Here is a 24,169-nt window from a genome sequence, read left to right as displayed (position 1 = left end):
TAATCTTTGAGACTATGGAATATTAATGAAATATAATGAGAAGAAATATATGTGTTATGTAATATTATTATGTAATAATTCTGTATTGTATTTCTATAAATTCTTTAGTGTTTTGATGCATAAACCAGCAAAGACATGAATTATAAATGAGAACACTTGGCTAATTGTGGAATAGGGTTTTCCAGGAGGGGGGAAAAAATATATATATATATATACACACACATATTTGTATGTGTGTTCAGAGAAATGGCAGGTAAAGGAAAAAAAAAAACCTTGGTTCCAATAGTCAGGGGGAAAAACCTTTCCAGTGGTTTTTATAAAAATAAAGGTAGGTCACTCAATTCCCAGTCATTGTTCTACCATCAAATTATAGTCCTAAGTGAAAAAAAGATAATAGCCTCACCAAACGCTTGTATCTTTTCATTCTTCTAAAACCATTCAGGCAGGTTGATAGGGTGCAGCAAACACACAAAGAAGCCTTGATGACACCCTGAGAACCTAAGGTACCATCAGTTTCATTCCAAAGTTGTTTACTTTTAAAGTCGCTCTTTGATATTGGGAATTATTCCAGGCTCAATTTCAAATCACTACCTCTAACTCGCCAGAAATAGCATTACTACCAATTAAATGGGTAGTTACCCTGTTATGGTTTGTAGATTACAAGCCATTTTCCCCTCTACAGGAAGATTTCTACATATCTAAATAGTTATCTTAAGAAAATGTCAGAAATCTGGGTTTGTTCCTTGGCTCTCCTTTCCTTCCCCTCAATTATTATTTCATTATCTCAGACACTGGGACTTTTTTTATTTGTGGTCTATAGAATCAGGGTATAGTTACCCAGGATAAGCATATTTTTATTTGGATAAACAAGTGTAAAGAAAGTAAAATTAAAATAGGTTGGGTTTTTTTCCCCCTATTGGTGACACCTGAGCTTAGTTCAATTTCTTAAGCAGCTGGAGTTGGTTTCATTTAATTCTTTGGAAAGGTAATTCTCTAAAAGGAAAGTTACTGGCCTGAGTGTGAAAACACCTGCAAAAAATGAGTCATTTCAAATCCTGGGCATGGATCTCCTGCTGGCAAGGGAGTAAAACAATATGCATGCAGTATTCCCCTCTTCTTGGAGAGAATGCAGGTGCAGGAGCATACCTCAATAACGTGTCTTTGCGAATATTTAAGAAACAGTAAAAAGGCAAAATGACTCTGAACACCAACTTACATATACCTTTTCAGACTAAGCTTTTATTTTTAATATTACAAACCAGTTTTCTTTATTCACAAACCACTGTAGTGATATAAACACTAATTTCTAAAGACAGATATACACATTTTCTGGGTTTGCAGATTTTTTTTGTTGTTTAGAAGTCACTATATGCCACACATGGTATTAATTTTTTCCCATAATTCATAATATCAGTAATTATTTATATAAGTGAAAACATTCCCAATATATACTGTAAAAAAAAAAACAAAACCTTTTTTCTTACATCTCAGACATACATTTTAAAATGACTTATTGGAGTCTTGTAGGAGCTTTCTAAACAAAATATTCTGCATCATTGGATGGCACCCACATCTTTTAAATAATTTTTTAAAAACTACTTAAATCATGGGGGGAAGTGCATCTATCTCATCATTGGAAATCAAAATTGCAAATAAATTTGGCTATTCCCAACATATTTATAATTTTGTGTGTGTAATTAAAAAAAAAAGATGGTAATTCCACATTTTTTCATTTTGAAGCTACTTAGGAAAAAAAAATCCCCATTTTATCGTCCCAATTGAGATGCCTTAGCATTTTGGAAAATTTGTTTTCCTCAAAAATATTAGCCAGGCCACTTGTCTTTTCCCACATTTGGTTTTACAGGTGGAGGAATGAGCATGTCATATTAGTTCTATATCATTCCCCAACCAGTGGAAATTAATGTCATATACCCTTTTATTTTGTTCATGAACATTTTTCTCTTTTTGAGAGTTTATTTTCAGTCTTAGATATCAATGCTACAGAAACTTTGTTTTCAAATCTTGTGAAACTTTATTGATGGTTTATTGTCCAACTGATCATACTGCATGCACATACGATGACAAGAGGAAGCTGGATCACAAACACTTTTTTTTGTTTTTGTTTTTTGTTAAAGCAGAGTTGTTATAGCAAGTTGGCAGGTTCACAGCGGTGAGTTGATAACTTAGTAAAGTGCATGCCCTGAGGCATGCACTGGTACACATGAGAATATAACTATTAGCAGCAAAACTGCAGCGAGACAGTTTCCTGCTTTATTTATTTAAATACAAAAAACAGGAAGACCCGTGACAAACACCCCAACTCAGGATAACTTGTAAACAGGACAACATGGAAAGAGAGTCCAAACATATGCACAGACAAACTGCAAGTTTTTCAACTGTGTTTGAATCTGCCACCTTGGCCCCTTCCCCAGGTGAAGCAGATGAGCTTCCAGGCAACCGGGGTGTGGGTCACTTTCGTGCATGGTGCTCTAGAAGGAGAAGATGGCCCTACTTTTTGCTCCCATAAGAAATTTGTCCTGGGGCCTGACAATTAACTAAAAAGGTGTTGGTTTGGATTTTGTTGTTGTTGTGGGTGGGTGGGGTACAGAAGGGAGGGGACAGGTTGTCACGGATTGAAAAATTGCAGATTGTTTACACGACACAGTCATGTTTCAAAAAGTACCAAGCTGATGAAAATACCATGATTATCTCTACTCAATGATTGCAATACTTGTAAAATGCTTATATAAATTTGAATATGATTATCATGTAATTCCATAAAAATGATACGTCTGTCTCTAACAGTTGTTCTACTAGGCTAAATCTAAAGCTTCATAGGCTGTGTTTCTAGAACTTAACAACTCCACTGCACAGATGTAAATTTTATACATTTTTTTTACTGGTACAAAGAATTTAAGTTTTTATTACTTTCTTTTTTGGAAAAAAAGAAAAAAAATAGAAACAGTGCTTTTATCACCTTTTTATTAATGTTTTTTTTCCCTCCCATAATATAAAAGTCAGCAATGATATCAATAATTTATTATACTGGAAGAAATATAAAAAGAATGCTTATTAATGGCCTAACTAGCAGTTTTTGCCTAAATAACTAGTTATGGTTAAATAGCTGAATACTGCCTGGTGGAATGGTTTAAAAGGGCGGGCTTGGACAGCTTTAATCAGATTGTATGTACAAGTGTCTCTAGAAGCACCCCCTATAACAACATAACCTTTGGCTTGGAACAAACAAGTGAATAATTTATGACAGTTGATAAATGATAGTTGGTGCAGTGGGGCCCGTTTTAACTTCATCAATTTAATTACTTTTTTTTAGCCAACCCCCTCCCCCAGTCCCTTTATCCCTATTTCCCTCCCACCCCTCCCTTTTCATAAACTAAAATAAATGTAGATGCAGAAAAAATGACTACTGTAGTCACTTACACTCTTACAAAACATGTGATAATCCCAATAGCTTAATATTCAGCATATATAATTCATTTACATGATATAGCACTCTTGATTGTGGCCCTAAAACAGTTTTTATTCATATCTAGCAGCTTTCTAGATCAACCACAAAAACTTCTACAGCCAGCAATCAAACTACGGAACCTTCAGAAATTAAAGACCCACAATATTAAAATACACAGAACAAAATATCTGAGGTATAAGATAAAAAATGTAATTTTTTTCCTCTTTTTAGAGTTGCTAAAATGATGCACTACTGCATGTATTGCAATACCCGGGCCTCGGAAAGCTTCCTTTCTCCCCACATTGGAAGGTTTTTATGGTTTTGTCATTTAGTATGGAGCAAAACGGCTGTATCCCCCTCGGTATATACTAGCCTGTAATGAAGAAAGAACGAGACCCACATCATCAGCATGGCTCCTAGTCTTGGCATCAGTCAAGGGTGCAAAAGCATTCTGAAACAAAGCAATTTGATGGATTGTTTTTTACATTTTACTTTTTTAACAAGTGGATTAGCAAAAAGCCTAATGTTTAAAATAAATTTAAAAAGAAAATGAAAAATAAGCAGAGAGTGCATGGGAGGCTTCAGGAGTGTTTCCCTCCTCCCTCTCCATCCCCAAACTCCACACTAGTGTACTTATAAGCCCTAAAAGGGCTGTTCTAAGAAAGCCAAGTCTAAGGGAAATCTTATTTCAAGAAATCCCATTATGAAAATATGGAGAATCTGTATAACCAAGAGACTTCCAAGCCCCAGGTAATAGTCCTCTTTGAAGAAGAAAGATATGAGATGCTGACATTTAATTGTAATAAAATTATTTTGATTTTGAACAGTTTCTTGGAGTTTAATGAGATGGAAGCTGACTTAAAACTAAAGAGGAAATGGTCTCTATTTACTTGTCTCTACTATTGTAGACTAGATCTTGATGACACTTTTTTTTTTTGGTGGGAAAATTAATATAATCGGTTGAATTCAAACAGCTGGCTGTTTGACTAAATTAAATTTTTGTCTGTCCACCACTACCTCCAAACTGTTTTTTTGGTGCAGCCATAACTATACTCCATATCACGGTAGAGCAAAGTAGAGACAGCAGTATGGGATAACAGAGAGAACACTGGATTTGGAATCAAAAGACTTGGGTTTAAATGATGGGTCAGCTACTTACTACAGGACATCATGTCTCTGCCCTTTAGTTTGCTTTCATAAAAAGATGGAGTTAAATAAAGGTTGAGAACTCTTGATCTAGTCTGTATTCTGACTCCTTTAGCAGCTTGGCAAGGCCATCGCAGAATAATGTTTTTAAATGCATGAATAAAGTAAAGAGAATTACAAAAGGAAACCACTGCTATTGAAATAAAGATTTATCTTTTTTTTTTCCCAGTCCAACTTCATCAACCCCTTGACATGTATCCATGGATTCCTGAGGGGGTCTGTAAACCCCATGTGAAGAATGCCTGGTTTAAATAATCTATCTCTAAGACCCCTTCCAATTCCAGGTCTTCCGATAGGACTCAAGTCATTCATGTTATTCCGAGTCAACTGTCATCTATATTGCTTAGCAACTTGAGCGGTTCGTCACATTATCTCTTCTTTCCTTCATTTCTAAGTGGGTAGAATGGGACTTCAAAAAATACTCTGAGCAGGTATATGGGGGAAAAAATTAGTTGATGTAGGTAAGCTTGTGCTGAATTGCTTCTAAGTAATGGTCATATTTCTATAACCAAACAAAAAGCAATTTCCCATTATGACTTACAATGGGCATATCATGGCACTTAACTGATTACTTTCTCTTGCAAAAGCACTGGCAATTTGATTGAAAACTTAGGAGGATGTATTTCTGAGATGTGATTTAAATCTTTGATCTAAGCAGAAGACTGTATGCCAAAAACATTGTAATTGATTGCATACGCTTTCATGTAATGGACACATCTTACTATACTCAGAATTTTAGTGCATAGAATTTCAAACAAGTACATGGCAGATTTACCCCCACCCTTACCTCCCATATTTAACCCCTCCCCGATTCATCACCAGACAAAAAATAAACAGAACCAATATAATTCATTCTAATTATACTTATGAGCTGGACACACACACACACACACACACACACACACACACACTCTATGTTCCTCTCTCTATTTTCTTTCTTGGGCGACTATCATTTTAAACATGAACTGTAATATGGGAGGAGGAACAGTCAGGTTTTCAGCTGCCTGACAGCAGAGGCCTGGAAGTCTGCAGCTTAGCTCCTCTGTAGTCTGTGGTGGGACTTGAACCTTGGGGCTATGTGAATGAAAAGCAAGGGAAAAAAAAAAGAAAAAAAAGTTCTGCATTGACACTGCATTCCGTTAGTGATGGATTTAATTATCAAAATGACTAATTATTCCATTAAGGTAAGTGCTCAGCTAGGTGATACTTGCAAAATTAGAAATATAATAACTTACATGCACTACATTGCCAAGAAATTAAGACATTTATCAAGTTTACTGGGAGGATTAATGTGGCATTTTAGCTGCCGTTAGCACAAGAGACAAATTCAATTAAGGGAAAGTGAGAAGACGTCAACCATGCTAAGATTCCAGCTGGGGGAAGGGAAAGGGAGGAAGAGGAGGGAGCAGTCACTCACCATGGCACCAACGCCGTAGGTGGGGGCTGGAGCAAGTGTGTGGTGGTAGGGGTCGGCAGCATAAACTCGTCCGTAACTGAAAGGGAAGCACAACTGAAGATTAATCAATAACAATTGTTTATCGAAAAACCAAAAACAAACAAAAAGGGGGGGGGAGGGCAAGAAGGGGGCAATAGAAATAGGAATAGGAACCAGGAAAAAAAAACCCCAACATGATTCTATTCCACAATCTGACAAGTAGGTAGTATTTTCCATTCTGCTTGCCTAGATGTCTCAGAGATTCAGGGGAATGGGCAGGAAGAGAAATGATCAGCTTTTTAGAGCTATTTGAAGAGGTCTGCCTTCCCAGAGTCAGGAGGAATCCCCCTGCCCCATTTTTCATGTTTTTATGCCAGTGCAAGCAGGGCAAAAAGAGGGATCAGTCTCATTTTGGACATTGGAATTCCAAGGACAGAGAAGAAACGTGTTCAAACAAAACTAAAGGTATCTTTGATGGATACTTATTAACCCAACTCCTTCCTCAACATGCCGTTTCTTCCCAGCCAAAAGCCAGAACATTCTGGCTTTGGGACTGTGTCTAGACGTCCTGGGCTATCTTTTCTTCTTTGCCAAAGGAAAAATAAAGCTGAGAGACCAGGCTAGATTTAAACCTGTCATCCCTCAAATTTGATGCTGATGACTTACTGCCAGGGCACTGAAGGAAGAGTAGATAATAATAGGCATAGAGGGATTGAATTTGAGATTTCATTGGCATAGGGACTTCTAGGTGAGGAAACTCCCTCTACCAATGTAGGTCAGTGCCTGCTCTGTAAGGCAGATTTAGAATTATTTGGGGGATATGGGAAGTTAAGTCACTTGTCCAGAATCTTCTAATCCGTTGAATCTAGGTCTTTTTTGACCCCTAGGCTAGCTCTCTGTTCACGACATCACCCATCCTTTCTAGCTAGTTTCTAGCCTACTTTTACATTGCACAGTAAACTTTACGATGAACTTTACATGAATTATCAAATTTGAACCTGGCATTTACCCTCTGAGGTTTTAAGACATTTTACAGATAAACTGAGGTTCGGAGATTGACTTCTCCAAAGTCATAAAGCTATTAAGTGGAAGAGATACTCTAGAACCCAAGTTCTATCCACCTAAAACCACTGTTATTTATACTATTAAGAATAAAACTAATCCGTCAGCATTCTTCAATGAGTTGCAGTCACCTAAGGGTTTCTGTCGTTTCCAGGGCTCATGGATATAATAAGTATACCTTTAATGGACATTTGAATGATTTTGTTGCTCTGCCCAACTTCTTTGTCAAGGCAGTTTAATGTGGTCAGTTCACACACACTCTCTGTGAAGTCAAGTTCTCTTCAAACTGATGTTGGGGATTAAAGTATAAAGAGACACCATTAGGAGCACTTTGTGAATGAGAAAGATTCATCAGAGGAACCACTGACCTTGATAATGGTAGAAATGGAGAAGCTATTAACTCATGAACAAAAGACCAGTCGGTCTCCAAACTCCCTTCTCAGATTCCTGGTCCTTTCTTCTCTTTCCTGTACCCATCTCTCTAGGGAGCTGGCCTATCTAGGAAATACATCCAGAAAAGCAGAGCTCGGGGGACAGATGTTCACAACCACTGGGGATACATTTCTCACCTCCCTCCCTCCTGATACTGCTAAGAGCACGTCTAGGTAACTGGATTGCTCCCATAGTCTAGACTGAAATGGAAGTTGTAAACTCTTTTCTTTCTGGTAATATGGAAGACCAGCAGGCCTTACAATCTGCCCAATTTCTATAACTTTCAAATCCTTTGCTCTATCATTTGACTAAGTGATATAAACTGAGGGCTTTGGAACCTTTTCATCCATCCTGTAGCTGCTCTTTTTTTGGGGGGGGTGCTCCCCAATTAGAATATAAGTTCCTTGAGGGTAAGGTCTGCTTTTTAAAAAATTTGTATCCCCTACATTTAGCACAGTGCTTGGTAAATGCTTTTTCATTCATTAACTGATAACATTCATTCATTTATCTCTTTGTGAGTGTGGGCCCAATTCTGCCTCCTCCCATTTGAAGAATATTGTAGATGGAATTGTTTCATTGGGCAGCTAGTTGCAGTGACTTCTAATGCTTAGCTCTGTTCTGAGATTCTCACAAAGTAGAGTGCTAGATTTAGATTCAGGAACATCTGAGTTCAAATACTGCTTCTGATACTAGCTGAGAGACTGGGCAAATCACTCAATCTCTATAATCCTTAATTTCCTCATCTGTAAAATTAATGGTTGCTTTAGATGGTCCTTAAGGTCCCTTGGAGCTCTATGATCCTCTGGCCTCAGATGAAAATCTCTGAATTGTTTCAGGTTCTTATAATGCAAAGTTCACCCTGGTTTAGCTAGGTGGCACAGGGGATAAAACAGTGGGCCTGGTATCAGGAAAATTTGAGTTCAAATCTAGACTCAAACATTACCAGCTGTGTGACCTTAGGAAAATCATGAAAATCCATTTCCCAGGATTGTTGAGAAGATCAGTGAGACAATATTTGTAAAACACTTATCACAGGGCTTGGCCCATAGTTGGCATTTAATGAATGTTTATTTCGTCCATCTAGTCATCAAGACTCCATCTCTAATATGTCATCAGTTGTGAATATAATTCAACCTTTTATGATACAGCATCCTTTCAAGGAATATTCCCTAGATCAAAATTATTTCATAGTCTAGGCAGAATACCTACCAACCTCAGTGCCAAGAGAGCAGGGTTATCCTTATTTTCGTCAGAAAATGCTAGGACTGATAGTTGAACATTCTTTGAATCAGATAATAAGGCAGTTTGATAGGGTGGATACTACTTGTCAAGAGGCCTATATTCTTAATTATAGACCTGTTTTCCTTACAAGTTAATTTTGAAATGTTGTACAAGACAAATCCTGAGTATCTTCATTTGTATAATAAAGGGGTTCCTTTCAATACTAATATTCTATAATTTTGAAGTGTTTCTTTACTGACCTCCATTTCTCAATGAAATTTAAGCATATCCAAATCCTGTACCAATTTCTCCTTTCTTTGGGATTTTTCATCAAGGTCTTTTCCTTGGAGGGAGAGGGGAATGTCCTCAAGTTCTGAGGGTCAATACAAGTGGCATGGTCACTCTCAGAAGGAACAAAACACATAGGCTTCTTAATTTACTGAACCTCATATTTACATGTAAAAAACACTTAATGAAAACTCTGGTTTCAGAAACAAGGTCTAAGGTAGTTTTTATGAACAGTTTGGTTGTGGGGGAATAGAACATTAGTAATATTTTTTTTTTATAAAAGTAGATGTGATCACTGATCTTATAAAAATAGTAATAAGAACTTTAAAAAATATATATTTGCTCAACTGCAAAGGTATTAACATGTTCATACTATACATACAAAACCATAACATCAAATGTTTCAGGTCAAACCCAGAAATCTCAGAAGACTTCATGTCACAACAAACCCTAACAACAAATTTCTGAGAAAAAAAGACCACAAATTAAATGCAACTTTTAAATTCCTGAAAATTTTGGTTTCAAGTAAATTAATTACTTCCCCCTTCCCTGCCACTTCTAAAGTAGAAAAAAATTCTGCAAACTGTACAAGATTAACAAAAATGAAGCCCTCTCTTCTATTACATACTCTGCCAGTAAATTGTTACTTGTCAAAATACTGGGGTCCCAGCCCATTATGAAAAGTCCACACTATTTGGCAGCATATGCTTCTAAGAGGAAAAAAAAAAGTAGGACTGAAATAGTCCCCTGTAATGAATAGACTTTTTCTCCTCAGGGTGACCTCTACCTTCAGAATATGATGGTTTTATTATGATTAATAAATTTCATTTCCACAGAGGAAAAAGGAACAGTGTCAGCTCAAACTTAAAGCAAGAAGGCTTCTTTTTAAATGCTAATTTCTAAACATGCCCTTGTATGACACTAAGATTTAGACACAAGGTTATTAGGGAAGATTTGGACTCTAACATTACATTTGTGGCAGATATTCCAGGCATATCAATAACCTGATAGCCTTCCAACAGGCTAAATGATAACCAAAGGTATGTAGTCAATTCACTTAGATTTAAATAAGAGTGATATGAGACTACTTTATTCCCAAATTAAGTCCTGAAAAATAACATTGATTGAGTCTTCCTCTATTTTGGGAGGATTTAAGGTGTTTCTTCTGTCTTTCATCTAGACTAATCATAAAGCAAGCGATACTGGATAAATGAAGGTTAGTTTATCTTATCGTTTTCTTTTTTTTTTTAAACTATGGAAATATAAAGCATAAATTCATGAACTGCAAAGGACTGAGTTATAGAACTTAAAGCTGCTAGTGGGGGAGGAAGATAGGTGAGTGAGAAATGAGAAAGTACCACAGTAGTAAAGGTCCTTATTGATTTATTTTCTAGCATTTCTAATTTTACTCTCAATAATGTAATACTTGAGCTCACTTTGAGGTATTCAGAAATAAGTTAACTCTGTATTGCAGGTAGGAAGTCCCCAATTTCACAAAATACCATAGACAGCAGTATTTTGCAAGGTAATCCAATGGCTTATTTTTGCAAATACACTGGCAGAATATTAAAGTGAAAAAAACTAAATTCTTTGAAACTGCAAAAAAAAAAACAAATCCTAGCTTTACTCGACTAGTATAGTAAGAATTATCTATAAACTGTGCTTGATGCAGTTTCATTATAGCATGAGTTGGCAGAACATGGAATTTACAACAACACAGTAACTCAGTCCCATCCAAATACCAAAAGGTATTCAATTTTTAGGAATACCATAATGGCCTCGGTATAGTCTAGGCTTACCACATGCTCCTCTAGCTTGGACACAAAGGTAGTTTTAGAGTAAGAGTTCAGGGGTGGCTAGGTGGTGCAGTGAGTAAAGCGCTGGAGTCAGGAGGACCTGAGTTCGGTTTTGTCCTCAGACACACACACAAAAAATAGCTGTGTAACTTGCCCAAGCAAGTTACTTAACCCTGATTTGCCCTCCAAAAGACAAAAAAAAAAAAAAGAATGAGAGTTCAGTCTATTAAGTATTTATGTATTTTAAGTATATACCCTTCATCTATTATTTTTGAGACTATAAGGAAGGGCAATAAAACATGTCCACAGAAAATATTTTGTGAAAAGGGGCTGTATCTGAGGGACACAGACCAAGTTCAAACAAAGTATGTGTTTCTATACTTCTTATTTCTCAACAGTTGAATTACTGGAATCTGGATTGTCGCTTAGAAAGCAGTTAGCCTTACTAGCATGTCTTCTGGCCAAGTGGATATGAATCCATTTGGTAGTCTGAACCAGTAACTAAAGGAATGGAATATATCTGTTCTTTAATCCCCATTTCTGTATCCTTGGGAAATTCTAAAAAGGTTCTGATTGAAATCATATGGAATTTTTAAGTCATCTTCTAAATTCAGTTTGAACCCTGAATTGAGTAAAAAATCTGGATATTAGCACAGAAATTCTGTTTTCTAGTGTTCTTGTTTTCCAACACTAATGCTGTAACACCCACATGACATTTTCTGTGTTATAGTAAAGAAAATGTAATAAATGTCGTTTATAAAATTATTTCAATGTAGTACAGCAGAATAGGTGTTATGGTGATAAAAGGCTTTCAAAAACAGCAATCCCTTTGCTACTCATTCCTCAACAGTACTTAGAGCAATAAGTGAAACGACCCACAATGGCTGTATCTTACCAAAGAATTCAATTTTGGGGAATTAGTACAGGGAAAACAGTATTAGACCAATGATGAACAGATGGATGAGGATTAAAATAATTCATGTAGTATACTGTCTCTCCTTTATGATCCCTTTCAGCTACTCACTTACCTACCTGGCATTTTATGCTCTCCATTCACCCCCTGAGAATGCCACTGATTCAGGGTCCTGGGGTGCAGGAAGGGGAATCGTATATGCTCTTACCTCCATGAGGTAGCTAGAGAATCTCTGACACAGCTAAGTGTTGACTAACATGGATAGAGTATGTCAAAGTGCCCTGCAGCATATGAACAAGATTGGATCCTCTCATTCTGACCACAAGACAAGTTTCCCATTTGTACATTCCAGATACTGGGAAAAAGGAAACTTTGAAGTGGGGACGAGGTACTCTGTCATCCTTTTCTGTGAAGCCTGAGAACCATTTTAATGAGCTTAGAGAAATGTAACAAAGAAAGATCTTATAAGAACATCCCAAACTTTCGAAGTAGTTGTTTTGATACACACATTTACCTTGGTCCCAGGACCCACCTTGTAGCAATGATACTTACCTAGCTATTTTTATTTAAATAAGTTATCAAAGCTGTAGTGACAGATTTAGGTAGTATATAACTGTCTAGTTAGAATTCTATTCAAAGGTGAACTAGAGTCCTCAAGGAGGCATCTTGGGAAATTCCAGGGCCCATTCATAGGATAAATAGCTCATTGTACCATATAGCCCAGGAGTCAGCTCCAAGACTTTCTGGGGGGGGGGGGGGGAAGGGATGGATGAGAGTAGGAAGGTGAAGACACCTTCCATCCTCTTATTCAGTTCCACCTGGACCCCTTCTAGGCTGATGAGACTTTTTGAAATAATAACTCACATTTCTTCAGCTCATTTAAAGTTTGCAAAGTACTATGCAGAGATTATCTCACTTTATTTGCAATGCATCTGTGTGAAATAGGTGCTATTATTGTCACATGCTTTTATAGGAGAAGAAATTGGAGCAAACAGAGGTAAAATTAATTTTTCTTAGGGGTCACACAATGCTGGAGGCAGGATCTGAACTCTGGTGTTTCTGACTACAAGGTTAGAGCTAAATCCACCGTATTGCTGCTTCTCAAATGAAAATCAGATTATGTTTGGAAGAATCAGCCCAGTCCACTGACTTTTTTCTCAGTAATTCTTTTCTTTCAGGACACGTAATTAAGGGTCTAACTGTCTTTGGGTGAACAGTAGTGCCTTCAGAATAAGCCATATTCCATAAGGACTGTCTCAGGCAATGATAGTAAAGATCTTTGGTAGCTGCAAACAAAGATTCAGAGTCAGATTAGGTAGAGGGAGAAAGGAGAACTGACCTTTCTTTCAAGCCCTGAAAGTTTTAGGGAAGAGAGAAATTTAGAGCTCCTATTCTATATACTCTGACCAGCATTGTCAAGTCCTTTACCCTGAGTCGAACTCCAGCCCATCCAATTTTAGGGAAATGGTGATACAGAGTCTAATACCATTTGCCTCACTTCATTATTAGTTAGTAATCACAAATTTAATAAGAAGTTTAAACATTTTTTGAAGGTATGAGGCTTTTTTGCAAAAAAAAAAAAAAAAAAAAGAAACCACTTCTGTGGTAGCAGAGTCTCAACAACCAACTTTTGCCTTTGTGGCCTCAGTAGACATTAGACTGATTTAAAACAAACACACGAGCAAACCGTGAAAGGTTATTTAAGAAGGATATATTCATGCTGAAAGGATGCTTCATTGAATAATAGCAGATATTTATAACACATAGACATATAAAATACCTTTCAAATCCCATCCTTGAAAAGCACTCTGATCTCAGCAGCTAGGGAATAACTTTCTCATTGGATAGCTCTCTTAAGATGATAGATTGCCCAAGATGAAAACACATGCATACACCCCCTCGAGATGTATGCAAACACTTACTGTATCTCAGTTCTGCTATCAGAAGACCTTTGAGTTGTAAGTGTCCCATTAATAAATCATGAAATCTCAGCTTTATTGAGTTTCCTCAGGTTAACTCCTGTGACTGGCTACACAGACTGACCTACAACTGCACCTGAGAAAGGCAAACAAACAGGGCTGCCAATGTTTCCACCAGTAGGTGAGAAGGAAGGACTAATTGAACCTCCCTTCAGAAGAACATTGGTTCAGTGGAGGGGTCACTGATACCAATCAGTCGATTGGTGCCACCATCACACCATCTTTTACTATAACAATGGCCAGAGGCAGGAAGAAATTACAGAGTTCACAGATACTGAATGTCACAATTTGTTGTAGCAGTAAGGGCTATTATAAGGAAATGTGTGAATAAAGTTTAGTTATGAATAGTAATCCCGTTCTCAACAGATATTGGCCAGTTTTAATTGTAGAGAACTGCATACATCATAAGCACTGAGGTGACCAAATCTTACTATTCTAAGAGCTGTAAAAGGCTCTAACTTTTTCTTGTCATGGAGTTCACTGACTTAGTGGAATTGTGTGGATAAAAACCAGTATAGTCAGAAAATGCTTCCAAATGCAGCAAACACCCCCAAGTGGAACAAAAGAAGAAATGAGGATAGATTTCCAAGATTAACACTTTGGTGTTATCCCAAATCAACTTGGAAGAATCTGAAATTCTATTTCTGCCAGGCTTCTTAATTTGTATTTGCTGCAATCATTTTCATAAATTACTTAGCAAATCTTGTCCAACCCCATGGATTTATACAATCAGGATAAAAGCCTGCTTAGCACTTACTAACCAGATCTCTGAAGAGTAGATATGTCCATTTGTATAGACTTATACGATAGGTATATGCATGTAGAGATGCGTGTTTACAGATACATATAAACTTAGTGTGTGAACGTGTATATATATATTTTTTCTATATTATGTTATATTATAGACATTGAAGTGCTTAGCAGAAATGAGTTTTTGGTTAAGGCAAGTTTGATTCTATCATCATTCATAATCCTTATGAATACGGTTCCTCTAACATGGAGACTTGAGTAGAGATCCTTGTTTCCAGGTTTTTCTGAGTAGACAAAAGGGACAAAGGAGGAAATGGCTCACATGGTCATAGAATAATAGATCCAGCCAGAAAACTCAGAGATCGTCTATTCTAACACTTTCATTTTACAGATGAGGAAACTGAGGCTTGGGGATATTAAGTGACTTGTCCACAGTCACACATGTAGCATCAGAAGCAGGATTTGAGTCCAAATCCTGTGACTCCATAGCTAAAGCTATTTTATGCCCGGACAAACCCTTGACTTACCATGTATCCAAGACTAAAAGGCCTATAGTGTTCTGCTTTCGTTTCTCTGCTTTTCTGTCCCTGTGAGGCCACCTTCCTTCCCATTCTCTGACAATGTGTTGTTGACTTGAACACATATAGTTCTTGTGCCTAGAAGGTACTGTTTAGCTGTGTCCAGTTTCCTTTGTCCAACACATCCAGCTCAAGACATTTAAGGATCCTAGATTCAGAGCTAGATGAGTCCTCAGGAGCCAAAGATTCTAGTCCATCCCTTTCATTTTGCCATTGAGGAAACTGAGGCCCATGAAGGTTAAGGACTTGTTGAAAGCCACACTGTAAGCATCAGAGATGGTATCTGAACCTGCTCTAACTCCAGAACCAGTGCTTTTTCTACTGTACCACACTATCCGTTCCTGATTCCCCCTTACTGACAATCACTATGATACTCAGTCTTCATTCTACAGTTATGCATAGTTGATTTTTGCTTATATGCTATTTGATATGTCTACTTGATATGCTCACTATCTTGTTTATAAAGTGTATATATACACCAGGTAGTTTGTAAAGTTCCTGAAGGTAGGACTCCTGTCATTTGCTTCTTTTGGATCCCCCCCATAGAACCTTATATAATGTTATATACATAGCAAACAACCAGTAAATAATGAATGAGCCCATCTGTAATTTGGGCACCAAGGAATGGAACTGGGCCTTAGAGACTCTGAAGGATAGAACTTTACCTATGTACAATCACACACACAATCCTTGAGATATAAAATTAGGATACACAGCCAACTCCCAATTAAGTTGATATATGGATCACCCACAGGGAAATTTTAATCCCAGGCTAGGTTTCTCTTAACGAAGTCGTGTACATTCAAGAATTACTAGGCTCATTATAATGAAACAAAACATGACTAGTAAGGTAAATCTCATATCAAATTGCATAATGCATTTCCAAGTCCAACAGAAATGATCTTTGGATTATCTTGTGTTTTAGATTATCTGCACCACTGGCCCACTTCATTAATGAAAATAATTGGGAGTTGACTGCATATATACATGCAGAAGCTATACTTATAGGTGAATCAAAATGAAGTCAAGCACACAAACTGTTGGGTCACCCTGGTCTGTAATTTGCTGTTTCCCCTCAGAGCTCTTCTGAGCCCCATGGCACATCCTGGTTGAGAAGTAATGCTTAGCATACCTCAGAAGTGGCTGGATGCTCTACTATCAAGTGGAGAAGGAAGATGATGTTGTGCCTCAGTGGGGCTGTGGCTCCAAGGCCAATGTGAAAGGAAAGAACTTGGACAATTAATTTAGGAAAGTGATGTTCTAGCCACTGCGATTTTCAGGATGCTGTTGCTTGCTGCCACCCCCAACCTCCACAGTTAGTTTTGAAATGTACAGCTCAGAGGAGGAACGACTACAAAGGTGCTTAGCTTTTCTACTGATGGCAAAAACAACCCCCAAATACTTGAACCTCTTTAGTGCCTCAGGACACTTCATGGACACACATGACAAATCTCTGAATTCTAGAGATGAAAACCTTTTTCATTGTGGTTGTGTGTATATGAGAGAAAGAGAGAGAGAAGAGAGACTGAAATCGATTTACATTGAACCACAATTTTTTATAGGCACATAAGTGGGTGCCAAGGCCTAGCTTGATCAAAGCTGTTCACCTCAGTAGCCCAACCAAAATAATAAACTCATTTCTCAACTCTCATCCATACTCATGGCCCGTCTTCCACTACCATCAGCCAGCCTTGACCAAATCCCATAGTATCACATAGACTTGGATGCAGGAAATCTGTGTTCTAAGCTGCAGGGAAGAATTCTTCTTTCCCCTTTGTACTGTCTTGAGCAGCAGTTGGCTTGTAAGAGTGCCTGGATGTCAAAGAGGCAGAACCTATATAAATATAGAGGTAAGTAGGTAGACAGACTGACTATTTGGCGTTCCTCAGGGTTAACGGTACATTGCCTGAAATGGATCTCCACTGAAATTCGTATCCTTCTGGAGAAAAAGGATAGCATGCCTGGAACCACTGACGATTTAGTGACCGGTATAAAGCAGGATGGGCTAAGAAAATAAATGTCCCCATAAGTACAATGCTGTAAACCCAGAATACTTATAAGACCAGTTTATTTTACAAGGCTAGAAAAACCAAAATAGGCATTCCAGTATTCTCCTAAAAGAGGAACTATCAAAAATTATAACCTCTCCTTCAGGAAACATGCAGTTTGATGTGACTTTGAAAGCTGAAGAAAATGATGATTTCTTTTTTGTGTGTGTGAAAATATTTGGTCACATGCTAAATCTATTATCTTTTGATTTAAGCCATATAGATGGCATTTTACATCTGGTCAACTTTGCTGTCAGTGACAGGCATAAACAAGACAAACATTACAACTCCTTATGAGAATTTCAGCCACAAATACCATCAGACATTGTAATCTGACATTTTAATTAAGTGTTTGTCGTTGTATCTCATATCTTACATGGTACCTTTAACTCTGAAGAGTAGGTCATGTCTCCTGGCCCCGAAACCCAAGCAAATACAGGTGCTTAATTGGTCAAAAGTTAGAGACCCCACACCAGGACTACAAGAGCAGTACAGCAGTAAAGAGAAGTAAATTCGTATTTTAAATTCATATATAAGATTAAGGAATTTGTTCCATTAGCAGGTGGACACAATAGGTGTTCTAATGATTTTCCAGGCATGCATGAGATGGAATTTTATGCCTCCTAAGAAGCACTCTGGCAAATAGTCATTTGTTCATGGTGCATCACAATTCACATCGCATAAGTAAAAAGACTGACTTCATATATTTTTGGCTCCCTTAAGAAGGCGGTGGACGTTGGGAGAAATAACCTGCCAGGTGATCAATCCCGGGGACTTATTTACAAGAATGATTCAAAACAGCGATGTTTAGAATTTTCCAAAGGCACAAGATATACTTATATTCCACCGAGGAAACAATATGGATGAATTATCTTTAACTTCTAAATGTAATTAGCATCAGTTCATTACCCTTACTGTAGCAGGCAACCAATCAGCCCCTTTTTATGACTTTCACCAAAAACATTCTGCTTTTATAAAGGTGACCATCTACTAGATCTCCCCTAAGTGATGTTTCATGCCTAAACCTAAGACATTCAAATGAAATAAATGGCATTTTAGAATACACAAACAATTTAAAAGGGGGAGTTAAAAAGGCTTCTGAAAATTAGCAGATATATGAATTACAGGACATTTTAAAAGAAAACACCTAAAAAAGCAATTCCTCCTTCAGTTGAGTACACTTTTCATCCAGGGCAGTTAAAATCCACTCCAGGATTTTGGACTTATGGACTTTAGGAGCCCAGAAAATACTCTCCTACATATTTTAGTGAAGGGATAATGGTCTCACCAGGTCTTACAGAGAGAAATGGAATCCTGAGACTGGATACTTAAGACCATTATCAAATTTGTTTTATAGAATTTAATATATTGTACTGCCAATTTAAGGAGTGTGCTTGAGGGTAAAGGGTGTCTCATGTTACTAATTTGAGACTTTAGCCATTCTTCTATATTAATGATGTCAAGTTCCTTTTAGAGAATATAATTTCTGACCACAAAAGGATATGACTGCAGCATCTGTTGATTATACAAATTAAATGGTCTTATAGTATAAAGGAAGGTTGAATTGGTGAGTTCAGAAAGATCATAAAGTGTTTTTATTATATTTTTTAGTTTTAGATCACTGTTCCCTTCTTTCCATTGCCTTTGTCCCCCAGAAATAATGTAAGAACTAAAGAATTGGGGAAAAGGCCATTCTTTACTACTAACTGGGTAGAATTGTCACTTGCCCTAGAGGAGTAGTTATTTGCAAAATCCAATATAATTTGTGTTTTTGAAATAAATCATAGACATATAACTCATGCATACTAGAGTATGCTATATATGGTATTTATCTTTCTCTCCTTTCACTTCCTGGCTGATAGCATATTAGTAGGGTTTCCCAGTAATCATTTAGGTGACATTTTTTGGTATAGACTAAAAATTACATTTGGGTTTTGTTCCAACATTCACCTAATAGCATTTAATGAAGTAATTCCTTTCTACCCAGAATGTAGGTTAAACTATTCTGAACCATGTTAATGCAGCAAAAACAGAAGCTATTTTCATGTACATAGCATACAATTATGCAATTTCCATTTGCTAATATCCTACTATCAAAAAACCTTTTCTCTGAACCCTATTCCTTACATCACTTTTCAATAGAAAAAAAATAGAATCTTTATGTGGAAAAATGAAAAGCACTTCTACTAGTAAGCTCTCATAAGGCACAGATTTCTCTCAGACATCTTCCTACAACCTAACATCTCTATCACAGTAGGTTTTTAGTTTTTTTGGGGGGGGGAGCCTATTATATTAATATGTATATGATATATATGTATGTATACATACACATATACACAGATATACATGTATATACACATACATGCACATATATATACATCCATATCCCCACATACAAAATGTCATATAGCATAGAAATGCTGTGTCTACATCTTTAATCCTCTTTTTCATTCAGTATTTTAATATTATAGTCTCGATTATGCTGTAAGATTTTAAAGAAGCTTCATTCAACATAGTCTTACTTTTCTGGATCATGTATTATTAAAACTGGAAATAAAACATCAAAGTCAGCAAAATACCTAATGTCTTTTTATATGGCAGAGCCTAAAGGCTTCAGCTATAACTTAGTGAGACGACTCCAAAGATTTATATTATGGACTTTTACTAAGCTTTCTAGAGTGATTAACTGCAGCATGTGAAAAAGGATATTGAGACCTGGATGGATGCATCAAGGAGTATCAATGATTGTTACCTGCAGAGGTGTTACAAGAAATTTCATCTGCTGCAACGAAGACGAATTGATTTCTGCAAGAGAAGATAAAATTCACAATACTGCTTTCTCACTGGGAAATGTGCTATCTGCCAATTGACTTGATGTGTACAGATGGGGGGAAAGGGAGGTGCTTCACTTTAATGAATGTAGTGAGAGAAAGGGTTGGTGTAGGTCGGAAAAGGAGAATTTAGATCATGGAGTAAGCATGCTGGGATCTTTTAAATGAATTAATGGTAACCTCTGAACGCGGACTACTTACAAACTTTCAGCGGAATCTTAATGTTTTGTGTTATAAACGTGTCATGCTAAAATATCTTTACGAGGGTAGGAAATTCCAAACTACGTGTATGTGAATGTATCTGCTAAAAGATACGAAGATATGTAGAAAATCTACTTAATAAAAAACAAATCTACTGTAGCTAACTAAGAACAGAATTTAGCCTTTACATTTTCTAATATGATTCCAAAATAGAAAAACACTTTCTGTTAATTCAGAAGAGAATCTGTTATGACATCTTCTCGTATACTCTAATTTCAGCATTAGAATAGCCTTCCTACATAAAGTGGTATCATAAAGTAAATGAAAGAACTTTATTGAAATAAACCTTCTCTTGCAAAATTCGTTTTTTTTTCCACAATGCAGTATGAAAAAAGGAACAATGGAAAGTGAACTTTAAATTATTTCAATAAACAAAAAATAAGGTAAAACTCTCTTAAGAAGTCACAATTTATATAACATTTTCCCATGAAAAATTGAAATCTAATGCTAGCATTTGAGGCTGAATGTTTGCCATGAGTAAGCTTGGTGTGATGACCATAATTATGATAACAACACTAGTTAAATGCTATAGAAGGAGCAAAAATGATGTTTCTAGTTCTCATCTATGAGACTCTACCATGTAGATCAGCCAGCTTTGACCAAGGAAAATGTTTTAGATCCTGATCTGTTTTGCTACGGTTATGGAGACCTGGCATTAGAAGTTTTTATTAGCAGGTCACTTAAAAAATCTCTTAAGAGGGTTTTACTAAAATACAGTATATGCTCTGAGTTCTACACATGGATATTATTCCAAATTCCCCAAAACTTAACATTGAATTCACAATTCTATTAACTTTTAAACCAGAGTAACACTATGCAGAATTAAGCTTGCATGAGGACCTGTATTTTGGGGCTTTGCCTGTCTTGGAAGTCAGAGTTAACTTATTTACTTCATTTCCCAAGACAATAAAGCAAGCTTAATTATATTCCTACTCTCTATTTCTTCATGCATAAGACCTTTGTGACTTACAAACGTTGGTAGCTCAGTAGGAAGGTTCAGATAATAGTAAAAGCAAAATCAATAAAAAACAAGATGAGCTATTTGGGTTATATTTGCTTTTCCTTCTCTGACTTACATAGTTGTAACGGAAGTTGTACAGTAGATTCAGAATGGACTGAGATCAATATGTGCTATACTTCTCTCAAGTCCGAGTGACTGATTGCGTTGTCATGAGCTATGTAACACTGAATGGATAGCCTAAACTGGACATTTAACCAAATACTCATCTCCTTCCAGCAGACCCTCATGATTCCATCGGGGACACATCAGCTTCCTGCATCTACGAGAAATCCTAAAATCTTGTTCTCCTGGGGTACCAATTCTGATAGAAAACTCTTTCAAAGAGGCTACTTCTTTCTTCCCCAACTCTCCATTTTCCTTAAGAATTTACTTAGCTCATCAGACATTAATTAAAATTGGCAATTAAAAGTGCCACTAGTAGGTGTACCAGCAGATGCAAGTCTCATATGTTGTGTCTGTGAGTTAGTGGGAAAAATATGAAAAGAGCCACAAAGACATAGAACTATAAAGAAGTGATATTAAAAAGAAAAGCAGAAGCATACTAAGATTTACATATCCAATGAGTATTGTGCTTCAAAGTTGTCATGCTGGAGGCTATAAACCAATTCCAAAGATGTTACCACCAACAGATTTTTGGTACTTCTTTTTTGGAACTGCCCTCAGAGCTAAGTTTATGAGGTGTAATGATTTTACTCACCTTGTTTGAGAAACTTAGTTCTGAATGATCTTTGACTATTTAAGAAAAATCAACTCCACCCCCAAAATAATGACAATCTACTACTGGTTAGGGTGATTATTCAGAAGAAGGTTGAAGGCAATTCTGAAAGAAGGATTCCAAAAAACATTCTGAGCAAGGGTAGCATCACTGGAATAAAGTTATACTCTCTCAATTTAACTACTTTTCAAGGGAAAAATACTCACACAGATTATTATGTTGAGGTATGTTTTTGTTTTCTCAAAAAACAATGATTATTTTATGCTCACAACTCATAGCTTAGAAAACTGCTCTTTTATAGAACTTGTTATGACATTTACCTATGGAGCAAACTAATCATAAGGTAAAGATTCCCAACCCTTTTGAACTGGTTCTTTAACAAAAAAGTCAAGGGGAAAAACAACTTATGGTAATGGGACAATGTATATAAAAAGTATGAGGATGGAATTATCCTAACAGAGCAGCTCTGGGCAACTGATCATGATCAAGGCGACAGATGCTGATGACTGCTGATAGCATTTTTATCACTATCTCTATTCTTCCTTCGCAAAATGGAGACAAGCCAGTGCGGTTTCAGTATCTGAGAATGAGAGACTACTATCATTACATTCTCTGTTGAGCTATTTTCCCTAAGCTAGATGCCCAATAAAAATATTCTTCTAATTCTTTGTAAATTTCAAAATGGACAGCTATAATATACACCTTCCAGAACAAATGAAGAATATTTTGAGTTGTATTTATGCCCAGAGGAAGGAACAAAGGAAGCAGCTTACAAAGGATTTCTTCCTTGTTCTAACTCTAGCTTGCTCAATATTGCCCTTTGCATTATTTTTGCAGTCTATCCTTGGAAATAAAATTTCAATAATGAGTAACGTATGTTAGCAAGTTGACAGGATCCCACAAGTTTAGAAGGCCTGAATAAAGTGAATATTTTTATGTCTATGTAGTATTTTGTGGAAGCTTAGAGGAATCTAATAACACTTTGGAAATATCCTTTGTGAAATTGGCACAACTATCAAATTAACTTTGCTAAAGGGCTAATGCCACAGCCCCTTGAGACTCATGAACAACTCTTTTGGTCATTTCTGCCTCTGAGGCATCTAAGCTTTAAAGGGGCTACTGAGACATTTGCTACAACTATTTTAGATAATTATTCTGTTGGACTAACCTGAGAATATTTAATTCAAAGGTAATAAGTTCTGAGAAAATGGTAGACTCCAACCAGGGGATGAATTGCACAAACCTAAATTTTTAGAAGAGGAGCCTGTATTACCTTTCTGACCTTTTCCTGCTTTCTCAAGAGAATTCTTTCTCAGTTCCTTTCATTCATTCTCCCATTACTGGAAATGTATCTTTTCCACCATTTATTCTAAACAGAATTATTTCCAACTCTAAGAATCTTCTATAATCTTATCCAAATTTCCATCTCAGATCCTACCTTCTGCAGGAAAATTGCTTGAATCAGGAAGATTTTTGCTGAGAGAGAAGAAATCCTAATCTCAAGCAAAACTATTCCTATCTCCATTTTAGTGCCTAAGTTACTTTAAAGAAAGATGAATTTGTATTGCCTCTTTAAAATGTAAATTCCTAGAAGGGAGAAGCCACATTTTTCTAGGTTTTGCTCTGTAAACAGGCAATCGAGATCTTAACATATGGTTATTGGACAAGGAGTTATTGTAATAGCAGACTGAACCTTCTAATTCTAAGCACTGAAATTTTGCCTGTTTTAGGTTCTCTTCCCTCCCCCTCTACTAAGTGTTGCCTTTTATTTGAATAGACTGAAACTGAGGCCTTGAAATGAAAGAAATTTCATGCCATAGCCAAAGCTTTCAGATTGAAGTCTCTTCTGACCACACAGTTTAAGGACTGATAATCAATTAAATTTTTTTCTGGCCCCAAATCAAACTACAAAATGAACTTTCAAAGGCTACACACTTGGAGTATATTGGACATAGTTGGGTTCTTCTCTTGAATCATGGTGGTGGCAAATGTACATATAGTTGATGATGTGATGTACAATTTGTTTTTTCCTCCCATAAAACAACTGACTGCTCACTTAATTACTTCTTCTGGAAATTCCCAATGGTTTACTTTTTAAATTAAGTGAAATATTAACTCTTAGCCATTCTCACTAGTGTTGATATAGGAATCAATGTTCAATTTACAT

General features: G+C 36.6%; 1 protein-coding gene across 48 annotated transcripts in view; it reads right to left on the bottom strand.

Annotated features, from left to right (window-relative positions):
- Positions 1–1,219: 1,219 nt before the first annotated feature.
- Positions 1,220–24,169, bottom strand: part of RBFOX1 (RNA binding fox-1 homolog 1) — a 1,748,893-nt gene continuing 1,725,943 nt past the window's right edge. For 22 of the 48 annotated variants that reach the window (XM_069085298.1, XM_069085293.1, XM_069085350.1 and 19 more), the window contains 3 exons: positions 19,927–19,979; positions 6,090–6,165; positions 3,924–5,746 (listed from right to left, as the gene is read on the bottom strand). In XM_069085298.1, coding sequence (XP_068941399.1) covers positions 5,599–5,746; positions 6,090–6,165; positions 19,927–19,979 — 277 coding nt within the window. In that variant the 3' untranslated portion in view covers positions 3,924–5,598. The other 26 variants (XM_069085342.1, XM_069085337.1, XM_069085413.1 and 23 more) reach the window with 5 other exon arrangements.

Source organism: Petaurus breviceps, unplaced genomic scaffold, assembly GCF_028583685.1.
Source record: "Petaurus breviceps papuanus isolate PSGF00001 unplaced genomic scaffold, PetGlider_PUasm1.0 118, whole genome shotgun sequence".
In the NCBI taxonomy this organism is placed as follows: Eukaryota; Metazoa; Chordata; class Mammalia; order Diprotodontia; family Petauridae; genus Petaurus; species Petaurus breviceps.
The sequence above is the reverse complement of the archived record's forward strand: the minus strand, read 5'-3'. Positions and strand labels throughout refer to the sequence as shown.